Source organism: Aspergillus pseudoviridinutans (genome assembly GCF_018340605.1).
Source record: "Aspergillus pseudoviridinutans IFM 55266 DNA, scaffold_2, whole genome shotgun sequence".
NCBI classification, from domain to species: domain Eukaryota; kingdom Fungi; phylum Ascomycota; class Eurotiomycetes; order Eurotiales; family Aspergillaceae; genus Aspergillus; species Aspergillus pseudoviridinutans.
In genome coordinates, this window is record NW_025091282.1 from 2,412,770 (window position 1) to 2,432,990 (window position 20,221).

Genomic DNA, 20,221 nt, shown 5'->3' on the forward strand with positions numbered 1-20,221 from the left:
TCGCGACATGGCACCAAGAGGATGACATACGACTTGTACTCACCTCAATGCGCCAGGCGACGACCCGTGCTTCKGAACCACTTGTGCTTTTCCAGTCTCAACAATGGAGGGTTGGGAATCGTAAGAGAAGCCGAAGCAGTTGATAAAGGGAACTACCTATGGGCGAGCAACTAGCAGAATATGGGTGCAAGAAACCAGAAATATAGCGAAGAAAGGGTATCGGAAAGGAATAAGGAAGAAATGAATAGAGGATTAGGATAAGACACGGCGATATAACAGCAGATGGCGGCGAGGATGTGGAGTAGGTAGATAGTCGTAGTAGTAGCAGTACTTTAGTTCGGAGTCCATAGTCGGAGTGACACTGGTTGGGCCGAGCGGCAGATCTGACCGGAAAACTCCCTCACAATAGGTAGATGGGTTACTGTCGCATCCCACATTGTTCCCCTCGTCGTCATTTTGAGCCAAGTCTTTTGTTGAGCTTCTAGCTTTAAGAGCTTATTACAAGACTTGTCACTGGTAAGCGCCTTTTTCTTTCTCATGTCACTTCCCTCTTTGCATGCGATTCCCCGATTGCCCCTCTTAGAATATCTGTGTGCGACCCTAGTGACTCAATCCGCTAACTACTGCCCAAGGGACTATCAAGACACTGGGACACTGTTGGATTACCCATGCTTTGAGCAGACTTGACTGTAACTCGACCGGATACTTCATACACAACCATGCCATCTACCTCCGCGGCTTTGACGCCTGGTCTGGCGTCTTTTCTCAAGTCCCTCAAGACCACTCCAATCGACACATCCATTGACAACCTGATATCGTGCGTTTCTGGCGTCTCATAACCTTCTTGTGCGAGGGGCTACCGTACTAACAGTTATATCAGGCTTCTCAAGCGGAGACAGATCCGTCATTCCAGGTCATGCGCTACCGCGACCGCTTACCTTCTCCTCCGCGTCATCTCAGCTTGCAGGACGACAGATGCAGCTAAGCTGATTGAACGGGTGCAGAGTGTGGGGAGGCGATTGGTGGCCGCTCAGCCAAGAGAGATGGTGGTTGGAAACATCGTCCGTCGTGTACTTGGTCTCATCCGCGACGAAGCTGAGGACGAGAGAGATGGTGATTTCACTCTCAGTGATGCTGGATCTGAAGGTCAGCCTCAAACGCCTCGTGTTCCAGAAGGTCGGTAAAGCACCGTTCGCCCTTGACTCGTTCTCATCGCTTTGATCTCTAACGCTGATTAATAGACCCGTCCGATCAATTGTCATTCCGCCATGAGGGCTCTGAGCGGTCGTCCTCAAGGCCTCCTTTCACTTCGCTGGCCACCACCCCAATCTCAATGTTCAATTTGCTCTCACATCCGGAGCCTGAAACATCGCTCCCCGGTACTCCCGCATCAGCGTCTCCATCCGGTAGATTACTGGGACATGCTCCGAGTAGGGATATTCGCGCCGAAGTCCTGGACGGAATTGGAGAGATCATCGATGAACTGGGCCAGGTGGACGACCAAATTGCGGCCTATGCTCTCGACCACATCCACTCCAATGAAATAATCCTCACCCATACTTCCTCCACAACCGTTCAGAAGTTCCTTCTCAAGGCCGCTGCAAAGCGCAAGTTCACCGTGATCCATGCTGAATCCTACCCCAACAACCACGAAGCGACGCACACCACCGTTAGCGGCGCCACCTCCAGTGATGAAGAAATACTCAGCACCGATTCATTTCAAAAGCCGTTGATCGCCCTGGGGATTACGGTCATTCTAATCCCAGATTCGGCCGTCTTTGCACTCATGTCCAGAGTCAACAAGGTTATTCTGGGCACGCACTCTGTCCTAGCCAACGGCGGGCTGGTGGCCGCAGCCGGAACCCGGGTCATTGCTCGTGCTGCAAAGGTGCACCAGACCCCCGTTGTTGTGGTCAGCGGTGTATACAAACTCAGTCCCGTGTATCCATTTGACTTCGAGTCTTTGATCGAATATGGAGATGCCAGCAAGGTCATCCCATATGAGGATGGGGATCTGATGGATCAAGTCGATGTGCAGAACCCTCTGTACGATTATGTTCCTCCGGAACTGGTTGATCTTTACATTACCAATCTGTAAGTTACTTCCCTGGATTTGCTACAAGAAGCAAGCACAACTGACTTTGACTTTTCCTGCAATAGCGGCGGCCATGCGCCATCATATCTGTACCGGATCGTGTCAGACCACTACCGCAAGGAAGACATCAACTTCTAGGTCCTTGTGAAGCTTGATAATGGTTCATTGAGAGGAGGGAGAATACGAAGCTTATGATTTGTGGGGTCAAAGAGTAAATCAAGCTCAATCATCACATGAAAAGTCCTTGGAAATCAGAGGCGTTGGGAATAGAAACGGTCGATACCCCAGGAAAAGAATCTATAAAGCTTACCTGTAAACCTCAGTCTATAATAGCGTATCGAGGCCCATTTCATTGGACGGAAGAAGTTACATAGATTAGATTCAGGTTGAAGTTCGACCATTTGGTACCACATTTGTTTAAAACTACGAGGATGAGAGGCGGATCATAATATCGTGGGGAACAGGGGAAAGCAGATATTGTTTGAACATTTGACATTCCGGGCCCTTCCCAAAGAAATAAAAAATCATGGCGCCATGTTTTATGAGTATCTCAATCATAGTGACTGCATTGTATTTGCAGGGTCATCCGTCCCGAACCATAATTTTCCAGACCATAGACCATATGTTCCCAGGCTTCGATGGAATGGGGCCCTTTCCCGGCAACCAATCTCCCACGGCATCGTCCATTTCCTTTCGTACAAATTGTTTACGAACGGGGCTTCTCCTTCTTCTCCTTCCACAGAGCGAGCAGACCGACACCAGAGACCTTGACGACCTTGAAACGAACACCGGGAATATCACCCTTGGCCTTGCCCTTACGACCGAAACCAGCAAGGAGAACCTCGTCGTTCTCGTCGATGAAGTTCAAGCAACCGTCGTTGGGGACTGTAGAGATCGTGAAGTCAGCATTTGAGCATTTGTCAGAATAATTTCTCTGCTTCTCTTCCACATCTCCCCATCCAAAGCCGATTCTGGATTTTCCCAATCTGTCGTGGCATCCATCAAATATTCCGTCTCTTCTCCATCCCGAGCAGTCTATCGAATGTGCATAATGAATAGAAAAGGGTTACCCACCGAAAGCGGTGACCTTCTTGCCGTTCTTGATCAGCTGGACCTTGACACACTTCCGAATGGCAGAGTTGGGCTGCTTGGCCTCAACTCCGACCTTTTCGAGGACGATACCCTTGGCGTGGGAAGCACCACCGAAGGGAGAGGACTTGAAAGCGGTACCGAGAAGGCGCTTCTTGTAGTGCAAGTCGGCCCAGCGCTGCTCACGGCGGTGGTTGGCGAGCTTGCGCGCGGCGTTCAAACCACGGGGCTTTCCCTTACCCATCTTGGCGTATTATGTTCGAAGGACGGTCAACTGTAGAGAATGAGAGATTCTGCGTTAGAAAAGCTTCTTTGTGCGGACGGTTCGTGGGCTTGATATTGCGAGGGGAGTCGGTATCGGGTTTTTATCAGAAATGGATGTGCGAGTCGAAGACCAATTTTGATCGCCAAACAAGTTTTCCTGCAAAGATCTAGAAGACAAAAAAGGGACCAAAATTATACGTACCGACTGGAAACAAAAGTTATCGCCAAAAGGCCTGATGGGATGGTTGTCGAAAGTCGAAGGTCGAATGTTCCTTCACTGCCGGCGGTCTCGTCGGGGCGAAAATGTTCTGCTGTGCGCCTTCGCCCTAAACGGCCCGCTAAGCGAGGTTCCGGAGCGGAGAAACATCGGCCGTCGGTTATCGATAAGCGATAGGCGTCCGGAGTTGCTATCGTCATTACAGACTGATAAGAGACTACCTTACCTCTCTAGAGAGATACAAGAATACTAATTAACCATAATATTATTGGAGGAGATGCACCTCTTCGTCCAAGTGATTTCAGAACAGCAGCACTATGGACGCCGCTCCGAAGTTGGAAAACTTACGGAAGATAAGCTCCCAGCGTCTTCCACCCCCTGTTCTCTTTCAGGGTCCCCCTTCGCATAATGCATCTAATCTCTCTTTGGCCCCGCCCCTACCAGCTGTATCTTCGCCGGGGGCAAGCCAGACGGTCCCTTTGCAACGCAACCGCCCGTCTCGAGCCCAGGGCTCTTTCGATTCGGCTTCCTTGTCGCCATTTGTTTCTCGCACTCAGTCTAAAGGTGAAGTTGATCGATCCGAAGCCATATGGCAGGAAATGCAAAATGCACTATCGGAGGTAGAGCTCAGTGCAGTGACCAGCGAGCATGTATTCGGGGAGAGACATTCAGAGGCCCTAGAAGATCTCCGTATGAAGCAACTGAAACTCGCGCAAGCCTGGGCCCGCAGTGAGGCCGACGAAGTAGTCGATGCTGCCAAGGATCTAGAGGCCAAAGGAAAATCTTCTTCTTCGCCGCGAGGGTCCCAAAACGTGGGACCCGCCGGCGAAAGAGTCCCAGTTGAAGCTTCCGTTCATAGGAATATGGACGAGGAAACGGAACGAGACATCTTGTTAGCCCGAGAAAGGCGAGAGGCCAACGATCGGTACTTCGATCGGGTCAACAACGGTGTCTTGGAAGTGGTTGCCAAACTTGAAGAAGTTGCACAGGCTATGCGCGCAGTTGAGAGGGAGAGCAAAGACATCTGGAGCGATAATGAGAGCATCGATACAACACATTCGGCGGCAAACACCGGTTGAAAGTCTCGCTCACCGGTGCGACAGAGCTAATTCGAGAGTCAAAGCAACCCTCCGTGTATAGCGTTTCCACTGTCTCCAGTGGTTATCTGCCTTACAGGATCGGCGGCCCGTGCAGTGGCCGAAGAATGATTGCCTTTTTGAGAGTACAGGTGGATTCATCGTCGATCGCCAAGTCTATCCTGAAAGAACGCAAATTGACCCTAGTTAGGTTGACTCGCGCATTGGCAATGAGGTCCGAGTAGGGAAAGCGTAGCAGTTTCTTCGCTCGGCTCAAGACAGGAGTATCTTATAAGGCGTTGCGCAATGGTTCATACCTACCAGATATACAGATCAGGGAGCAAAATGCACCAGCTATAATGCACCAGCTAGCGCGCGAGAATTGATAAGCCAAGTATAGCAGGATAGCCAAAAAACAGAATTATAGAATGCAATCACGCTTCCTAGACGAAATCCAAGGGTATCTGGTCCTGGCTGCTTGCCTGTAGAAAGCAGCACCGATAAACATGTACAGAATAGGCAAACTTTTTATTCCTTCTTCATAAGCCTCAGCGCAGCCTTCCATCCTGCGATTGCAGTATCTCTTGCGTCTTCCCACCGACTCTCATACGCCTTTCTAGCCAGCGTCTCCACCTCCTCATTCCAGCGATGCTTAAGGAAGTCCTTCAAGGTAGGCTGTAGTCGTGATCTTTCTGGGTCAAGCTGTGGCTGGTCCTTCGGCGTTAGACGGCGGTCATATGCGCCAATTGGTGATGCAATCCAATTCAGCGATCTAAGTTGTTCACGGATAGTATGACTCTGCTCGAGGCGATTGGCTCGATGAACTTGAATTGTTAGATATAAGACCGTGGAGGTCAATGCAAACCCGCTGCACTGCGCTCTCATCAGTATCCTGTAGACTGGTGATTTTTCGATCGCGTCTGATTCTAAAAACTTACAAATCCAGCGAAGAAGCCCATGATGAAGCTCTTGTCCTCTCAGTCAGATTACACAGAATCACCGACGTTGACTTGAGATTAGGTTGGGGGAGGATCACACCACCCGTGGCCTTCAAKGAACAATAGAGCTGTTGAGGTCGCCTGTGATCACAACAGCTGGACAGTCGTTATGTCGGTAGGTGCGAGGTATAGATATCAAGTTAGAGCTATGTATGCAGAATAAGAAGCAATGTCAAGCTGATTACTTTTATGGATCATAGACTGTCATGCATTTTCCTCTACAATCTATGCGGGACGAGATGGGGAACCAAATGCGCGACTCCGATTGGCCGCAGCGTTCCAGAATTGAATCTTTCCATCCGGCATCAAAGACCTACGTCGAGCGTCTCATAGAAAAGTACAACTACTGCGTCTTCATCTCTCTACACATCCCATTGCTATTCAGCGGGTTGCTGCCACTCGAAAAGCAACCGCATTTCGATCTTGCCTCCTTTCCACCTCCTCTTGTGCTCGAATTCAGGGCAATTCGACAACAAAAAAAGAGACCGCCTAAACCAGGACCATAACGATTCCCCAACACAGCTGTCGCCATGGCCGGTGGTGCTGCTAAGTACCGTCATCTCAGCCGCAAGTCGTCGCATCGGCAGGCCTTGCTCCGAAACTTAGTCACATCGCTTTTCAAGCACGAATCTATCACAACAACCTGGCCCAAAGCGAAGGAGGCTCAGCGGCTGGCCGAGAAGTTAATAACCCTGGGCAAGAAGAATACGGAGGCTAGTCGAAGAAGAGCATTGTCAGTTTTCTATGTATGTACTCCTGCTGGTTCTGTTGATTCTGGTCAAGGAATCCTTTGGGGAGACCGAAAGCCTCGTTGGACTTCGTTTTCCCTTGCCTGAGGGACCACAGAACCGTTCCTCTCGAAGACTTCGACTAACTTCCGTGGCTAACTTCATCATCAGACACCCCATGAAATCCTTCCAAAACTATTTGGGACCCTCCGTGAGCGCTACGCCGAACGTCCTGGTGGTTACACACGAGTTCTGCGGGTCGAGCCTAAGAAAGATGATCAAGCCCCTAGCGCCATTCTCGAGCTTGTTGACGGACCGAAGGATGTGCGATTTGCCATGACAGCCCGGACCGTTGCGAGACAGCGAGCACAGGGCCTCGAGACGCTCAACGAGCTAACAACCCTGAATGTCCGCAAGGTGACAAGGTTCCGGAAAGGGGGTGTCGAGGACCTGGAACAGGCGATCAAGCGGTTAGAAATCGAACAGAAGAAAGGTCCTACGACGCATAAAGGCGAACAGGAAGCGGAGTCCAAGCAATAGACCCTGTCGCCAGGCCAGTTTCAATGGTAAACAGGAGGAATTTCTCAGGTGCAAGGGCTTAGTTGGGTCACCGGTACTTCTCTCTCCATCGATCTTGGTGCGTTCGGCACTGGTCTGTGATGATTATTGTATTTGTAGCTATACTTTTGTCCTGCGTATGATGCCCTTTTTCTCTTGGCATCGACTCTAACAGAATGTCTGTATATTTGGCAGTTGATTCCGCATTCTCATGAAAGTGTTTAGGTCGGTATTGATCTCGTATAATCTACTGGAGAAATCACTATATCGTCATATTCTCTTTTCTATTTTAGTGCAATGATTCCAAAGAGCGCTTGACTGATCAATTATCGGTTGAGAGAGGGGTGGCTATTGACTGCGGAGACGTCGCTATAATCATAGTGATTCCGGTAATTTTTATGAGTCTATTCCATTTGGTAGCGCCATGGTTTATGTCTCTGGGAAAGTATTTTCATCTTCTTTTGTCAATAATTGAATGGGCGATACTATCAATAGCCGAAAATATGGCAAACCAGCCGTTCTCAGCCAGTCCGTCCACGAGACAGCAGGTGTATGAAGCCAACTATTTGCGTACTCATAGCGAGACTCCCATTCCCTCTTCTTCTATGTTGTAGATCTGAACGAACAAAAATTCACTCAGCCTATTTCACACTACTATCTGCCAGAGATAACAGGAGTTGAACGATGCGCCAGTATGCAAGGAGATCGTCGGATGGCAGAATTTAGTTCACCTTGGGAAGACTTGTCCCTCCCGAGACAACAAGAGGTCCGTTCTTGGAGTTGGTCAGTATGTTGGAGTTGTAGGAGTGCGATGGGGCAGGAGCGATTCGATGCTTCAACTCGAAATCAGAGGGCATCTCGGACGGTGGTGGTTTCGGAGGCAAATGAGAAGGCGTTCCCCATTTTGCGATGGAATCTCTGCTACCGGGAGGGCCACAGCGCGTCACGCCTTGCCCCATCGCGCTTCCCTCTTGAGACTTGTTATTCGGGTCTTGATATCCATTCCACTGAGTCTGAATACCGGGCTGCATGGTGGGATACGTGTTCATGTTGTGTTGGCTGGTCTTACTCGGGTGACGGGCCAAAGAAGTCCCACCGGGTACAAATGAGCGAGTTTGCGGATTGAATGGGGATCTTGCAAAACTGCCTGGCAGAGGGTGCGAGTTCGGATGAGCTTGCATGGCTGTATTTAGCGATTGTTGCCCTGGATATTGAGCATAGGGATAAGAAGTGGGATTAGGCGGCTGCGAGGGATAATTTGGCCAATGAGCGGTGGGATGGCTGCGATGCGCAGGCTGATAGCCTGCAGCATACGGGGGCGAAGACCAAGTCGACGGCGACTGCGCATATGGTGGGATGGTGTAGTTGTTCAGCGCAGGCGATGACTTCGCCGACGATTGCTGGGTGACCATCACCGGTGATTGATTCATAGATGTGTATCCTGAATAAGGAGATTGCTGGGGTACAGCGCCGCTCTGCCATGAACCAGTTGATGTCATCTGAGGAGAGACGGGTATCGAGTATTGAGGTAAGGAATTCAGATTGACGTGGTTGGAGTACATAGCACTGTTTGGAGCAGCCTGAGCATAACCCGGAGGAGACATTCCGGGCCCTACCATATATGGGGCTTGGTTAGAAAATGAAGAATCATTTAGTGCCACATTATAGGGAACCGTTCCATTGTTATACTGCATTCCCGGATAGTAGGCGTTGAACTGAGACCGGGCCTCAAAGCTGTCGTCATGTGGAGTCTTCTGTCGGTGTGTTTTCTTGCGTCCACTTGTTGAGCTCGAGCGTGACATACTCGCCCCTTGGTCACTGATATCCGAGGATTTTGTCTCAGGGAAATCGCGGAAAATCCGCTCTCTTGCTTCCTGATACTTAGCTTCTCGCTCTTCTCGCGTCAAGGCCATCCTGTCCTTGGCAGGGGTGGCCCCGGCTGAAGAACCACGTTCGCCGTCGTTGCCACTGTCGCCCACCTCCGACGCGGTCTTTGAAGGCACTGAAGAACTTGCTGCAGTGCTTCCTTCGGTAGAAGGCCGATCCCCATCATTCCGGCGCATGATTTTCATTGCTGGGACTGCTGGTGGTGGGGTGCTATGAGTGGCAGCATGTAAAACGGAGAGCGGAGTCGGTCTGAACAGTCAGAACGAAGTCTCAAATTGGTAAAAGAAAATCAAGGAGACGCAGGATTGCATACAATCGACAAAAGGGTGTCCTATGTAGACGGACAGACGTAACATTGTTATCCACGAAATGGGTCAAATGATAATAATCACCCAATTTGTGCGCGAGTAGTCTTCCGAAGGCATTTGAAGGTGGAAGCTCCAGAGATTGCTCCCTAAATTAGAACGTCAGATGCCGAAACGAACAGCGCAACTATCAAAAAGCCATTCACTTACTTCGAATTCTGAATGAAATTGCGAACTTTCTCCTCCAACTGAAGAATCAGGAGACGATCCTTTGGAGATTTCATCGCCTCAAGGAGCTTTTCGTCCGGCTCGAGAGGGAAACCATTCAAACTGTGTTCAACTGGGAAGCCTTCTGCACTACTAGGCAGGACAAAATTATTAGCAACGGAGTCCGGGTGAATTATCCCGTCCGGTCGCTGGCCGCCATCAGGAAGCAAAACAGGCCGGGGTTTTTGGCTACTCAAGTCTCGCGGATGATCCCTGTATATGCGGACACCAGATTCGGATCCCGTAAGTGAGTTCGGTGCACCCGATGCAGGTCCCGAAAGAGACTCTTCCTCATCAACAGCCTGTACGCTGGCACTATCGTCGGGTCGCAAAGAATCTTTTTCGTCCATTGCGAAAGTGGTAACTGAGGCCATACTCTTCGAATCGAAACTCGTCTGTTTTGTTGAGGACGTCGAGAGATGTGTACGATCATCGTCAAAGGACGCCTCTCGTTTGAGAGCTCCGTGTTCATCGACTTCTGAAGTAAAGCTGGGGCTCTGTCTGTCGCTAGTGTCTGTTATATGGACGTCTTGTACAGCTCGCGCTAGACTATCTGGACATGAAAGCCTTTCCGCGTTCTGTGCATCATTTCGTTCGCCAGACCCGAGCTCTTCTGGTTTCGACGGCGGAGCCATTGCGGCTATCTATTATAATCATTAGAGAAACAGAGGCCATCAATTACGCTGTGACGTCTTCACCTGGACGAGAACATACCTTCGCGAAAGACAGGCGATGATCAGCCTCTGTAGAATTTTCCGAAGCCATGACAGTGGTAAAATCCTCAAACTAGCCAGAACCTCCTCCCTTCGGCGTGCGCTTCAAACAGGTACGATTGTACTGATTCGGGAAAGACTCCGGGAAAAAGGCTGCCGACTGCTTCAATATGCTGCGGGTTCTGCTTGATTTTCAACAGGATGAAACCGAATTCCGAATTGAGAAGAAGCCACTCAAAAATCCCACTTCACACAAGCCCAAAAAGAATGACGACATATCTCTGAAAATGGGAGTTCGCCATATGGAAAGCTGTTCAACGTCAGATATATTGCGAGCACAATGAGCCGTGCCCTGCAAATGATCGAGTTTCGGAAAGAAGGGAAAGTGAGGCAAAGAGGAACGACCAGGAGAATTGACTGTTCTTACACGATGGTCAAAACGACTGGTTCATGATTTTCTGATATAATATTTCGGCAAAGGGAGAAACACCTTCTCCCAACACGGGTATCTAAAAAACCCAGTCCAACCCAAATCGGAGCGGGTCAAAGAGAGGTCGGTTACCCTGCTAATAAAGATGAAGGGTCATAAAGAGTTCCAGATAGTTCAGGGGCACTGAAAGGTGAATAGGTTGAATCCTTTTCGTCCTTTGGGCTGAGAAGGAACGAGGCAGGCGATGATCAGGTTGGGATTCGCTTGTCTCCTCTTTCAGTGGTGCGCTTAACCGCGCGTATGTAAGTCGACCTGGCCCACTTGCCTGGCAGGTCCGCCTGAATAGCCGCGGAGAATCGCGATTGCGGTGTTCGAAAAATTGGGCTTTGTCAGTTAAGTGATGAGAGACTGAATACTTTTTTTAAGCACTTCTTGCGGCATCTCTAAGATTGTATCTTTCACATTCGTACAATTATTATTTTTTCGATTTTTTTTTGGGCTCGGCATATCATTTGATTCAGATGAATCGATACCGGAACGCACCAGGCATCAGAGGCCCTACCAAGCCGACTGCCAGTACTCTGTGTCAAAAATGCTTGAAACGAGATAAGTACATAGATTTTAGTGGCTATTCTACATTTGACTGACTCCTTTATACGACACTACAGTTATGAATGCACGGTATCTGCACAGGAACGACCATATACATCTCGACCTTCTCGCACACAACAACTGCAAAACCCCAATCTGCGACCGAAGCTGACGACTGATGTTCCAAACGAACTGTTAGGGTCGTAAGTTGGTGCATGAGTTATTGGATGTGGAAAGCTTAGCTGACGTTGGTGGTAGGAGAGGTGTCGCCGATGAGATATTAGCAAGACGAGGAKAGGAACGAGGTCGCAAGAGGGAGCTAGGGGATTCAGATCCATTTGATGACGGCCATCATGCGCCGAAGCGGAGTAGATCAGAGTCGTCCCACTCTCTGTCATCCGTCTCAACGATATCGACTAGTCGATCGCATTCAGTCTCGCCGCCACGGCATGAAGTTTATACTGAAAGTAGGGGGCGAGACCGAGCCCAATCAACCTCGTCGCATCAACCACCATCAAGAAAGAGACGATTCAGTGACTCATTATCCGACCATACTGACTCTTCTTACTCATCTGGTGGGCGACAGCGCTCTCGATCGAGGGAATGGGAGACAGACAGAAACACAAGACGAAGGCGTCGGGAATCTAGCCCTGAAGAGCGTGGTCGACCTAGGAACATCTCTGAAGACGGCAGCCGGAGGGGTAGGACACGAAGCCTAAGTATGGACCAGAGTCGAATTGCCAAAGAAAGACGGTCGGCGACTCCAGATACAGTGAAGGGACGGCGCCATCCAACAAGAGATTCCGAGGGAAACATGAGCCGGTCGAGGCAACTGGACGACCAGCGCAATCACGCCTTCAGCGGACCTATGTCTGGTTCAGCGCGAAGGGAAAGAAGCCTCAGCCCTTACAGTAAGCGCCTGGCGCTGACTCAGGCCATGAACATGGAACGCTGAGTCGGAATCAATTAAGTCGAGTAAAAGGAGAATTTGGAGACTTTCATCTCAGACCTTCGACTGGATTGGAAAATATTGTGCTTTCTTGATCCCAGCCAGTAATGTACTATAGTAATACAGAGAGCATAATTGCATTAACATCCATGCAATCAAAATGCAGATGACCACTAACGCCTGTTTCTGACCGTCCCGAGTACCAGCTCTGCTGCGCCATAGTAATGTGTTGTATGATAAAAAAAAGCATATACGGCCATAGATCAAGCTGTGCGAATCCTCATGGGTATCATGAATCCCCGTCGATTTCTCGTCTTTCTTCTTCCTCTTCCCTCTCGCGGACGTGAATTCCTTCCACCAGCATGTCTCCTTCAATGCCTACCTCCTCTCCCTGCTCATCTTCGTTGCGGGTCGTTCCCTGCGCCTTCGCTGCTCGTTGCGCATTCTCCATGCGCTGTCGAACCAACTTCGCAATTGCATTTTCCGTCCTCACATTAAGAGTTTTCATTTTTTCATCAAGGTCACGCTTTAGGTCCCAGTTAGGTTTCTTTGGCTGCAACTTGAATAGGTCGATCGGTTGGTCMTTCTCCGCATCCTTCTCCGCCTGCTCCGCCGTAGCCTTTGCTATCTCAGCAGCTTGCGCTTCAAGAGTCTTCGCTCCATCTGTTGGCGCTTGGTCAAACCCCAGTTTAGGCCCTCGAGTTTCTGCATCGAAATTGCGCCCGGACAGGTATTTTCTTGTGACATCGGGAGCGGCATCCTCAAGCTCATGGTCTCCAGCACCCGCCTCTGTGAGTGACTCCGGTTCCGGTTGCTTCCTCTTTAGAGCTGCAAGCTTCGCAAGACGGGCTTTGCGTTCTGTTGCCGCCGCATCAAGGGAGGTGTGATTCAGCGACATTGTATTGGAAGGAAAGAAGTAGAAGAAAAGTAACGGAAAGTAAAATTTCAGGGGTTCGAGAAATACCGCTGGCGTCGATTATAGAGGTTAAGTTTGCCCCAAGGCGACTTTGCGACAAAAGAAAAAGGTCTCTGAGTTTTTGGTACAAGTAGATGAGGTAGCCGATCACTTTCTGCGGTGTTGATAACATCCATACGATTTATCGGAAGTGGTGCGCCACAATTAAATTGTCACTAGCCACATCCGCGTCGGATCAAAATTGGCGGCATTTTCTGCGGGTTGATCCATCCATGCAGTGATCTATGAAACTGTCACTCACCGATTCTTCGCCGTCCTCATCGCCTCTTGGGTTCGCTAGTATCCTGTTCAGAATCATTCATCAATGTACGTGATCAAGAACTACTGAATGTCATTTTGTCCGCAGCGTCTCCTTCGTTCCCGCTTCAGCGCTGGACTGCCATCCTGGGATCCGCATCACAGATGGTATCAACCAGGGACGGGCATTCAAGGCGCGAGAGCATTATATTCCGGTAATGATGCGTCGAATACGAGAACTCAGCTCCCTCCCGCAGTTGATACAGCTATTATCCGTACAACGACCCCCTATACTATTCCGGAAGATCCTTGTCGAAAGAGTGTACCTCGGAGATTATCCTCTACAACGTCCACTGTCGATAAGACTTTCAATCCCGATTCACCCTCCGGGATTGATTTAATTGAGTCACAATCGCCCACAGTGCTCGAGGACCCTTCTCCTTGTGCTGAACAGGAGTCAGTTGCTCCTAATCAAGTTGGAAGATATGCGGGCCGACGACCAAGATTTCCAAGCTTCAAACGCCTGCTTTCGATCCCAGGACGGAGTAGCATCTTCACCTCGGGTCCAGCGCCAGCCATAATCTACAAAACCAAGGTCATGGTTAGGGGTCAGCCCAGGGACAGGCAAAGAGTTCTCCGACCTAAAACTGTGGCTCTAGAGAAGCGCATCAGATCTCAGACCTTCTTTCACGAAGGGCTGAATATACGCACATGGAGAATTGCACAAAGCGATCTGTATAGGTCCAAATTCTACGAAAGAGAGATTCGAAATGAGTTCTTGAGAGACTTGAAGCCGAACCCCGTCGAGCTGGACCTCCTAGAGAAACTCAAAACGGATAGTCAAAGCAGTTTCCGTGAGGCTTGGGAGGCGTTAAGCAAGAGGGACAAAGCCCTTCGTTGGCACAATCTATCTCTATGGTTGTTGAAGGAGTCTCCAGAGCTTGCTCTAGAATTTTTTTCAGTTACCACTCATGGCAAGGAAAGGCCTGTCTTTGTGATGGTTGCAGATGCCTTCCTTTTCTTGGACTCATTTTACTACGATAGGCTCAAAGACTGGAGAAAAGGGCCGCACACATACCAATCTGTCTTCAACGCCGCCTTGGGACCCCGCAATTGGCCAATTCTCTTTTTGCCGCAAAAAATCGTTCGACTTTATGTGAAGCGCGCTGATCGTGACGCAATTTACTATGCTTATAAACTTGTGTGTGAGCGCAAGATTCATACAAAAGCGGAGACACATCTTTGTTTCATGTGGCGATTCATCGAGTTCAAGGACGTCAATCAGGCACTTGACGTTCTTGATAACGTGCGGCGAATGAAACAGGTTGAGTTTGGGATGGATTCTCAGAGCGTGATGCGCCACTGCTGCAAGCTTCTCACACTTGATTCGGTCCAAGAAGGGCCGGAAGGGCGAAATTTCTACATTCTTCCCAAATTACTCAAAATGGGTGTTCGGCCAGATCGGGATATGATGAACGTTGTTTTGTCCAATGCCTTCAAAACAGGTGACGAGCAGTTGGGTCTTGATATGCTGGAATATATGAAAAATAATGGCCTTGAACCAGACTCTTACACCCATTTGATCCTCCTCAACGATGCTGTTGCGAGAGGGAATCGAGACCGTGTTAGTTCCTTGATTCGGGAGATCGAATCTAACGAGGAGCTGCTGAAGAATCCTTGGATCACAAGTAAGATCTTTCATGCTCATTTCGTTTTCACTGCGAAGCATATAAATCCAGACGACGATCCGGATGCGGTGTTCTATTCCATGCTGGAGATGTATAACAAGCTACATGACATTACTCCTTTGAAGGAGCTCTCTATCTTACCGCCTGAATACACACCTCCACCGGGGGGTGATAATACGCCACCTACCACGATCGCTTTGTTTCTCATGATTGCAACATATCTACGCTGTCGAAGGCGTGTCTCTATTGCTCAGCGCCTTTATACGAACTTTCGCTCCCTGGTGCTGCAGGGACACTCCACAATTGCTCCTCTCGCAGCAAGCGATCACGTTTATAACGAGTTCCTTGTGGCGTTTCGGGACAATCCTCGGGGGTTGCGACCAGCTATGCGAGTAGTTGAAGACATGCTGCAGACTTCTGCTCTAACAAGCAATAACCGGGCAATGCGCGAACAAGCAAGTGGTCATGCCTTGCCTTCTGTTCGAACATGGACAATCTTGATGAGTTGCTTTATCTTCAACAAACAACCGCACGCTGCAGAGAGAGTGAAGGAGATGATGGCTGAACACAATGTTGAATTCAACAAGGTCACCTGGAATATTATCATCAGTGGTTACGCCTGTAAACAAAGAGTTTTTGACCTTGCCCAAACAATCAAAGCTATGGAGGACGCGGGATACGTCATTGACTCCTACAACATGAAGGCTCTTCGTTACCTTCGGGACCCTGAACGACTGTGGGTGGCTCTGGAAGAGTTGGACAAGCTATCACAGCCTTCTCTCAGCACGTTTGCCGACTCCAAACTCGCACCTCCAAAGAGCGACAAAAAGACAAGGGATGAGCTTTTGGATCAAGGGCTCAAACGGTTGAGGGAGAAACTAAAGCCCAAATTATGAAGATACCCCTAAATCTTTTGACGTCTTTCTTCTCATTGTTTATGGTTATTGCATCAGAAGCGCGGGTTCTGGAAAACTGGATGACTTCTAAGGGCAGGGAGTCACAGCTAAAGCATGGGTGTTTCTATTGGTGTATAGAGCGTTTCTATGATTTTCTTGTAAATTATTGCCCGGATGTATGTACATTAGAAATAAGCATGATAAAACTCCCTACGCATGATATTCCATATCCCCGTACAGGGGAGAAATGAATGAACGCCGACAAGTCAAGGAAGCCACTGAATTTGCTAGCATGAGACATAGAGCTGAGAGATACGTTTCAGCCGCCAAAGAAGATTGAGACCTGAAGTTGATACCATCGTTAGCTCTAATATACGTCGGATATGATGATGCAGAATCAGCGTGTACTCACTGCCATCAGTACGCAGCAAATACTAACGTACGGACTTAGACGTTCTCCAATACGAGCGCACTTCCAGAATATCCCGAAGAACCTGAACGGTGTGAATGTCAGTCATCGAGCAATTTGTGGTAGGAACAAGTGAAATGACAGATTGCTGAGAACCTACCCACGCTGGTTGCGGTCCATGATTCCTGGCATGATGGAGTGCGCGTAAGTGCTTGTGCAAATAATAAGCAGGAACACAAGGAGAAGTGACTGAAAGTTGAATAAGGCAGACTGCAACATTGAGTTAGCTTTGTTCTAACCTGGTGCGCGATGGCGAGGCTTCTCAAGAGAGCATTCACTCTATTCTAAACTCACCATCTTGACTGTAGCAGAGGATCGCCACCCTTCTTCCTTACGCACAAACTCGTGCAAAATTCCTAGTTACGCGATTGATCAATCAATCAGTTTGTGCTTTTTTGAGGACCGCTATCACTGTCTCATGCCTGGTGTTCACACACACCAGGATGGCAGATCACAGTGACCACAGTTCTGACCGCCTCGGCAGTCCTGCCCGTATGAATCCTACTCACCGCTCTAGACACCGCCATGTCCACAGCAGACGCAACACTATCAGTAATTCCGCGGCTCATCATACTGCGTCGTCTGTTACAGCAGAAAGATCTTCACGACCGCATCAACGCACTCCAAAGCCATCAGTCCCAACACGATTCGGCAGTTCTGGCCATGTGCCGAGCGAGCTCGCTCCTCCTTGGCCTTTTAACCCCCAGGAGACTGCCCTGATACGCGCCGGCTATATTCCAGCCTTCAAACCAGAAGTCTCAGCTATACAGGAAGATTCTCCGTCGGAACCAGATTTCAAGAAAAGGAAAAAGCAGAATCGAGATAATCCATCCAGCATGGCGGAACCTAGAGCACGTGCTGCAAGGCACAAGGGTCAGATGAATTTTGCATCGGAGCGTACGTGCCTACTAACTGCTTGTCATTATGGAATTGACGTCGCGTGTGCAAAGGGCTTCTGCAGCTAATATATGGCTATCTAGTGCGTCTTCTGCTTCTGGCATATGGAGATCCCCGCCCTCATCCATCCTTCCCATCTGAGCCCCTTCCCGAGACCGTCCGTGTTCTCGATGAGATCGTCACCGACTTTGTCCTTGAGATGTGCCACAATGCAGCCCAGTATGCCAGCTACTCCCGTCGCCAGAAGATTAAGGTCGACGACTTTCGTTTTGCGTTGAGGCGCGACCCGAACAAACTCGGTCGTGTCCAGGAACTCCTGCGGATGGAGCGCGAGCTGAAAGAGGCTCGTAAAGCATTTGATCAGAATGATGATCAAGTCGGAAATCTCAAGGATGCGGGCAAGAAGGGACTCGAGGAGCTGGGCGAAGGCGCGGATGGAGCAGGAGGAAAGAAGACCAAGGGCAAGGGAAAGCGACCTTCCAGGAGAGATTCGGACGCTACAGAGGATACTGTTTTGAAGAAGAGGAAGCTCTGAGCAGGCAGACCGTTTTGCTACGGCCTTGTCCAGCTCCAGGTTTCGGCCGTGACGGTCCTTTCACGTTACCTACTTGATGGAAAGCCCGGCTGGGCTTCTCCAGAAAAGGCGTATTTCCTCTCCCATATCAAACGACACATCTGAGGCATGGTCTCGAAGGATCATTGGAAAGATCTCGGAGTTTCGAATGTACATGCTCGTGCGTTAGCGGATGCCAGCGGCGACATTTCGTCTACCAGTAGCCGCACCAGGGAGCTCCCGTCCTGTTTATGTCCGCTTGTCTTGGCTTCTTTCTTACCATGATGATGGCTTGAAAAGTAGCTCTGATAGTGTCACCGGGCGTGAGTCGCTCGGATGTATGTAATGATTATCAAGAAAGAGCTTCTCAGACCCTGACTGTGCCTCACTGGCGCTGCGCATCGCCGCTTATGGTAGCGTGTATGCCCCTTTGTACTTTCGACAGATAGTTAACCAATCTTTAACAATGCATTGGCTATGCTGTGGTGTACATTTATGGTAAGCATGGGATGCACCTGGACTCTAATTCAAATATTGCGTTCCTTTTACGTTCGTGTGGTCCCTCGGCAGTCTTCGATGGCTTCTTCGAACCTCTAGTTCTGCTAAAATCTCCATTGCCCCTCATTTAGGATGTTCAGGGAGGTCATAAGCTCMAGGCCCACTCCCGATAATTACTTAATGAACATTGAATGTCTAATAAGCAATTGGAAATAGACATTTCTAGCCTATGACTTTGATGTAGGATGTGCTGACTTCCCATATACTACTTACCCACGATGTAAGTGCTAAGTTGAAGCTTGAGATCGCAAGTTATTTAGCTAAGGGCGTACATCTCTGCAAGTTTGTTTGAAAACGAGCCTCAATACAATTGGGACTTCAATATAAGGAAAGCAACCAGTTGCGTCAGTGTCTGGAACAGAAAACAGGACAAAAAATAAAAAAGAATGAGACGACACCTCTGGGATTCGAACCCTGTTGTAGATTGTTAGCAGTGAATTTGATTATGTTAATATCGCAGTGGAACATACCAGGCGGGCGAACCCACAGGCTTAGCAGGCCTGCGCCTTAACCACTCGGCCAAAGTGTCCGAAGATGGAAATACTATGTTATATAGTGATATATGGTGCGGTTGTTTTAACACGCTAATTCCGATCTAGAAACCTCAACTGCCCTCATCTACGGAGTACTCCTATTCTGCTCCGGCGTGGCGAATCCTAGTGCTGGTCACTTTTAGATTGCTGGCCGGATATCCATGAAACTTGTATAATGTATCCAAGGTAAGTGTATGAATAGCTACTCCAACTGATCTCTTAGCTACTGTAGTACTATGATTAAGCATCCCAGACACTGCAAGTAGGGCCGCTACGCCACAGGTTATAAGGCAAGGAAAAAGAGAAGAGAAGGAAGTAAAAGCAGGATTACCTCCATGAAAGCTGCGGGCCTCGGTTACCTAAAATTGCTAAGTACTGTGTAGGTAATCTACCTTATTCTGTACTCGTGCAGGGCTTCCTAGTCCAAGGTGACTAATTTAGATACAAACCTGCAATTTTGTCTTTTGACATCCTAGAGGACGGTTTGCCTCCAGTAGACTTATTCTGGGTGGCAAATTACCCATTGGACACTTTGGCCGAGTGGTTAAGGCGCAGGCCTGCTAAGCCTGTGGGTTCGCCCGCCTGGTATGTTCCACTGCGATATTAACATAATCAAATTCACTTCTAACCCTCTACAACAGGGTTCGAATCCCAGAGGTGTCGTCTCATTCTTTTTCTTACTCCTTTTTGTGGCTCCTAAATGGTCCCGCAGTGGGCTCCTTCGAGCCTTTTTTTTTCCCATTCAACGCCACTAAACTGCGTCTCGTGTGGCCAGCCAAGGAAACCGCTATTTTTTTTTATTCTTTTTTTCCGTCTCTATAGTTTATTTCCTCCGTCGTTTCTCCCTACTCCCATCTAATTTTCTCAGATGATGGCTCCAGTGGCTAGATTTCCGAATGTCGGCTTCCTCAAGATTGTGCAGACTTAATGATTTGAACAGCATTTGAAATAGTCCTACGCATCGCAATCAGACTCCGACATTATGTTCATACTCTTCCCAACACGTTATTTCCTGCGGCTGTGGAAATGCCATTGTCAGTTCTGATTGTAGATTTTAAGAAACCCGCATTTCCTTACCCCCTGACACTTTGGCCGAGTGGTTAAGGCGCAGGCCTGCTAAGCCTGTGGGTTCGCCCGCCTGGTTAGTAACATCGTCATCATAAAGTGTCAACTTTCTCTAACAATTCCCAACAGGGTTCGAATCCCAGAGGTGTCGTAGTCTTTTTGCTTCTTTTTAGACCTTATTT

General features: G+C 49.0%; 10 protein-coding genes and 3 non-coding genes across 13 annotated transcripts; 8 read left to right on the plus strand and 5 right to left on the minus strand.

The window, feature by feature from the left end:
- Positions 1-719: 719 nt before the first annotated feature.
- On the plus strand, positions 720-2,233 carry Asppvi_002908 (translation initiation factor eIF2B subunit beta; the record flags this gene model as incomplete). Its single annotated transcript, XM_043298887.1, has 4 exons — positions 720-817; positions 881-1,176; positions 1,242-2,094; positions 2,161-2,233. The coding sequence occupies 4 exons, from the start codon at positions 720-722 to the stop codon at positions 2,231-2,233; spliced, it is 1,320 nt and encodes a 439-aa protein (XP_043154822.1).
- A 568-nt stretch (positions 2,234-2,801) lies between these two features.
- Positions 2,802-3,428, minus strand: rps23 (40S ribosomal protein uS12; the record flags this gene model as incomplete). Its single annotated transcript, XM_043298888.1, has 2 exons — positions 2,802-2,980; positions 3,170-3,428. The coding sequence occupies 2 exons, from the start codon at positions 3,426-3,428 to the stop codon at positions 2,802-2,804; spliced, it is 438 nt and encodes a 145-aa protein (XP_043154823.1).
- A 554-nt stretch (positions 3,429-3,982) lies between these two features.
- On the plus strand, positions 3,983-4,744 carry Asppvi_002910 (DUF5315 domain-containing protein; the record flags this gene model as incomplete). The annotated part of the gene is made up of 1 exon (XM_043298889.1): positions 3,983-4,744. The coding sequence occupies one exon, from the start codon at positions 3,983-3,985 to the stop codon at positions 4,742-4,744; it is 762 nt and encodes a 253-aa protein (XP_043154824.1).
- A 525-nt stretch (positions 4,745-5,269) lies between these two features.
- Positions 5,270-5,700, minus strand: Asppvi_002911 (MICOS complex subunit Mic12 family protein; the record flags this gene model as incomplete). The annotated part of the gene is made up of 2 exons (XM_043298890.1): positions 5,270-5,614; positions 5,680-5,700. 2 exons carry the CDS (start codon positions 5,698-5,700, stop codon positions 5,270-5,272), a joined length of 366 nt encoding a protein of 121 aa, XP_043154825.1.
- A 569-nt stretch (positions 5,701-6,269) lies between these two features.
- Asppvi_002912 (mitochondrial 54S ribosomal protein bL17m) lies at positions 6,270-7,007 on the plus strand (the record flags this gene model as incomplete). The annotated part of the gene is made up of 2 exons (XM_043298891.1): positions 6,270-6,485; positions 6,639-7,007. The coding sequence occupies 2 exons, from the start codon at positions 6,270-6,272 to the stop codon at positions 7,005-7,007; spliced, it is 585 nt and encodes a 194-aa protein (XP_043154826.1).
- A 740-nt stretch (positions 7,008-7,747) lies between these two features.
- Positions 7,748-10,249, minus strand: Asppvi_002913 (putative R3H domain protein; the record flags this gene model as incomplete). The annotated part of the gene is made up of 4 exons (XM_043298892.1): positions 7,748-9,161; positions 9,226-9,366; positions 9,428-10,128; positions 10,199-10,249. 4 exons carry the CDS (start codon positions 10,247-10,249, stop codon positions 7,748-7,750), a joined length of 2,307 nt encoding a protein of 768 aa, XP_043154827.1.
- A 1,322-nt stretch (positions 10,250-11,571) lies between these two features.
- On the plus strand, positions 11,572-12,173 carry Asppvi_002914 (uncharacterized protein; the record flags this gene model as incomplete). The annotated part of the gene is made up of 2 exons (XM_043298893.1): positions 11,572-11,919; positions 11,949-12,173. The coding sequence occupies 2 exons, from the start codon at positions 11,572-11,574 to the stop codon at positions 12,171-12,173; spliced, it is 573 nt and encodes a 190-aa protein (XP_043154828.1).
- Positions 12,174-12,456: 283 nt separating this feature from the next.
- Positions 12,457-13,065, minus strand: Asppvi_002915 (CCDC12/cwf18 family protein; the record flags this gene model as incomplete). Its single annotated transcript, XM_043298894.1, has 1 exon — positions 12,457-13,065. The coding sequence occupies one exon, from the start codon at positions 13,063-13,065 to the stop codon at positions 12,457-12,459; it is 609 nt and encodes a 202-aa protein (XP_043154829.1).
- A 406-nt stretch (positions 13,066-13,471) lies between these two features.
- On the plus strand, positions 13,472-15,964 carry Asppvi_002916 (pentatricopeptide repeat protein; the record flags this gene model as incomplete). The annotated part of the gene is made up of 1 exon (XM_043298895.1): positions 13,472-15,964. One exon carries the CDS (start codon positions 13,472-13,474, stop codon positions 15,962-15,964), a length of 2,493 nt encoding a protein of 830 aa, XP_043154830.1.
- Positions 15,965-16,876: 912 nt separating this feature from the next.
- Asppvi_002917 (putative transcription initiation factor TFIID subunit 13) lies at positions 16,877-17,865 on the plus strand (the record flags this gene model as incomplete). The annotated part of the gene is made up of 2 exons (XM_043298896.1): positions 16,877-17,330; positions 17,414-17,865. 2 exons carry the CDS (start codon positions 16,877-16,879, stop codon positions 17,863-17,865), a joined length of 906 nt encoding a protein of 301 aa, XP_043154831.1.
- A 968-nt stretch (positions 17,866-18,833) lies between these two features.
- Asppvi_002918 lies at positions 18,834-18,970 on the minus strand. The gene has a single exon. It is a non-coding gene; the product is annotated as a tRNA-Ser (tRNA).
- A 530-nt stretch (positions 18,971-19,500) lies between these two features.
- On the plus strand, positions 19,501-19,637 carry Asppvi_002919. The gene has a single exon. It is a non-coding gene; the product is annotated as a tRNA-Ser (tRNA).
- Positions 19,638-20,056: 419 nt separating this feature from the next.
- Asppvi_002920 lies at positions 20,057-20,190 on the plus strand. The gene has a single exon. It is a non-coding gene; the product is annotated as a tRNA-Ser (tRNA).
- The last annotated feature ends 31 nt before the right edge of the window (positions 20,191-20,221 follow it).